Here is a 2,050-nt window from a genome sequence, read left to right as displayed (position 1 = left end):
ATCTATATACATGTACATGTAGCTAGAAAGAAATCAAATTTTAATGTGACATTAATTTGACTGTTAATAACCAGGATGAGATTAACAGATTGATACACATTTAGCCCGGTTTTCATTCCTATAAAACCTTATCATGTTTTCTTATCACTTGACATAATTTATGATTATCAGTTATAATAGAAAAGAATTAAATATTGACATGTACAATTTGCTAAGACATTAATTTGATGTTAAAATACACACACTGCCTCAACCACAAATGTTATTGTATGCTTCTCCTTTTCTGTTAGTTTTCTCTATACAATATGTAACCCTCTCCCTCTCTCTCCCCCTCCTCCTCCTACAGGTGTATAAAGTGTCTCATATGTACATGCCCAATAGTTCAATGAAGCTCTCCTCATCAGTGGCTGGCCCGGTGACTCAGTTAGTGTTAATGAATGGACGTATACTGACAACCAGTGGAGCTACACTATCAGTAGTTGATACTAGTAATGGAGACACTGTAGAGTCATTCACTGACCATAAAGACACCATCACTGATATATATGCTGTGAGTAGTAGTAATATGATAAAATGAACATAGATTGAATGGATATTAAAGGCTTACATGTAAAATTAAAGACATACATGTACATGTAGACTTGTTACAAAAAAGGTTAAGTAGTTGCTCTACTCTTCTTCTTAGGATAGTTATCGTGTACTAACATGTTCCAAGGATTACTCCATCAGAGTGTACAGGTGGTCCAATAATACATTGATCAGTTTATATCAGCTACTGGGAGGTTCAGTGGCTCACAAGACACAGTAAGGATCATGTACATGCACCTATACACATTACAACTATCATGGGCCTCAGATACTGTGTATACTATAAAAAATAGCACTGCTAATATTGTACTCTACAAAGAGAAGAGAGGTGCTCTCCCAGGGGCAGTCCCTCTTAGCCTGCTCCTGTTACAATGTATACACACACTGTCATGTGCCTTGCACACACAGACATTATGTCTTGCTTGCCTTGTTGTGGTAACATTAAATCAATATTCTCTCTCTCTCTCTCCCCCCCCCTCTCTCTCTCTCTCCCTCTCTCTCTCTCTCTGTCTCTCCCTCACTCCTCTCTCCCTCCAGTGATGGGTTCCATAAGGTGTTATGTTCCTCTGGTACTTGTATTGGTGTGGCTGGTAATATCATTAAATTGTATAATTTCAATGAAAACATTAAGAGTTCATAACTTGGGCATGTTCGTGAGTGAGAGTGACTTTTGCTAAAAAAACAAACAAAAAATTTATAATAATTATGATTAATTATATTTTTATAATAAAATAAACAATGTAATTTTAACAACAATAGTAAAAGACCAATCATTATAAATGATGACATACACGTGTACAATCACAACATTTTAATAGTTGCTAATTTGCTATAGGCATTAATCACATAATCTCGGTAGAGAGAATAAGACTACAGTATTGTATTATAGTTATACCCATACAGTGTGCATGTACAGTGTATGCTATAGGCATCAATAACATAATCTTAGGAAAGAGAATTAATACAAGTACAAGTACATACACAGTTATACCCATACAGTGTACAGTAATAACATTATGTACAGTATATGTCTTACATTAGTTGGTGTAGCTAGTGATTGCAGCAGTGGACTGGTGAGTGGTTTAGTTAGTCCTCCAGTTGAAGTCGTCTTGAAAGTAGCAGATAATGTCAACTGAGGCTTGTTCAGCATCTACAATAATGTAAATGACACCAATAATATATACATAAACCTACATGTACATATAGGTTATACAATGACTATTCAGGCATTCATACTAAACAGTAGCAACAATCCAAAATAAGAAGCATTTAAACAGGTTTATAAAGTACATGTAAATTCCCTGACCACTTATTAAGACCTCCAAGAGGAATTTGGTAAGCAATCTTTGATTGGTCAATTACAACTATAGGTGTGGTTTAATTCTCTCACTTCTTTCTTTTTGTGTTTCAGTTTATAATTTTGAGCTGTCAAACAATAACGCTCTGGGGGAAGGCGTGGCCC

At 35.4% G+C, this 2,050-nt stretch overlaps 1 protein-coding gene and 1 long non-coding RNA gene across 2 annotated transcripts; one reads left to right on the top strand and one right to left on the bottom strand.

Moving 5' to 3' along the window:
- The first annotated feature begins 7 nt into the window (after window positions 1-7).
- On the top strand, window positions 8-1,251 carry LOC109591785 (uncharacterized). The gene is made up of 3 exons (XM_020007433.1): window positions 8-550; window positions 686-804; window positions 1,126-1,251. Exons 1-3 carry the CDS (start codon window positions 260-262, stop codon window positions 1,226-1,228), a joined length of 513 nt encoding a protein of 170 aa, XP_019862992.1. The 5' UTR covers window positions 8-259; the 3' UTR covers window positions 1,229-1,251.
- LOC109591786 (uncharacterized) lies at window positions 1,153-2,050 on the bottom strand. Its single transcript, XR_002189995.1, has 3 exons — window positions 1,979-2,050; window positions 1,625-1,738; window positions 1,153-1,261 (listed from the first exon to the last, which is right to left on the bottom strand). It is a non-coding gene; the product is annotated as an uncharacterized LOC109591786 (long non-coding RNA).

The sequence above is a fragment of the Amphimedon queenslandica genome, unplaced genomic scaffold, assembly GCF_000090795.2.
Source record: "Amphimedon queenslandica unplaced genomic scaffold, v1.1 AMPQUscaffold_7247_Cont20800, whole genome shotgun sequence".
Classification (NCBI taxonomy): Eukaryota; Metazoa; Porifera; class Demospongiae; order Haplosclerida; family Niphatidae; genus Amphimedon; species Amphimedon queenslandica.
Note: the sequence above shows the minus strand (reverse complement) of the source record. Positions and strands in the feature narration are given on the sequence as shown.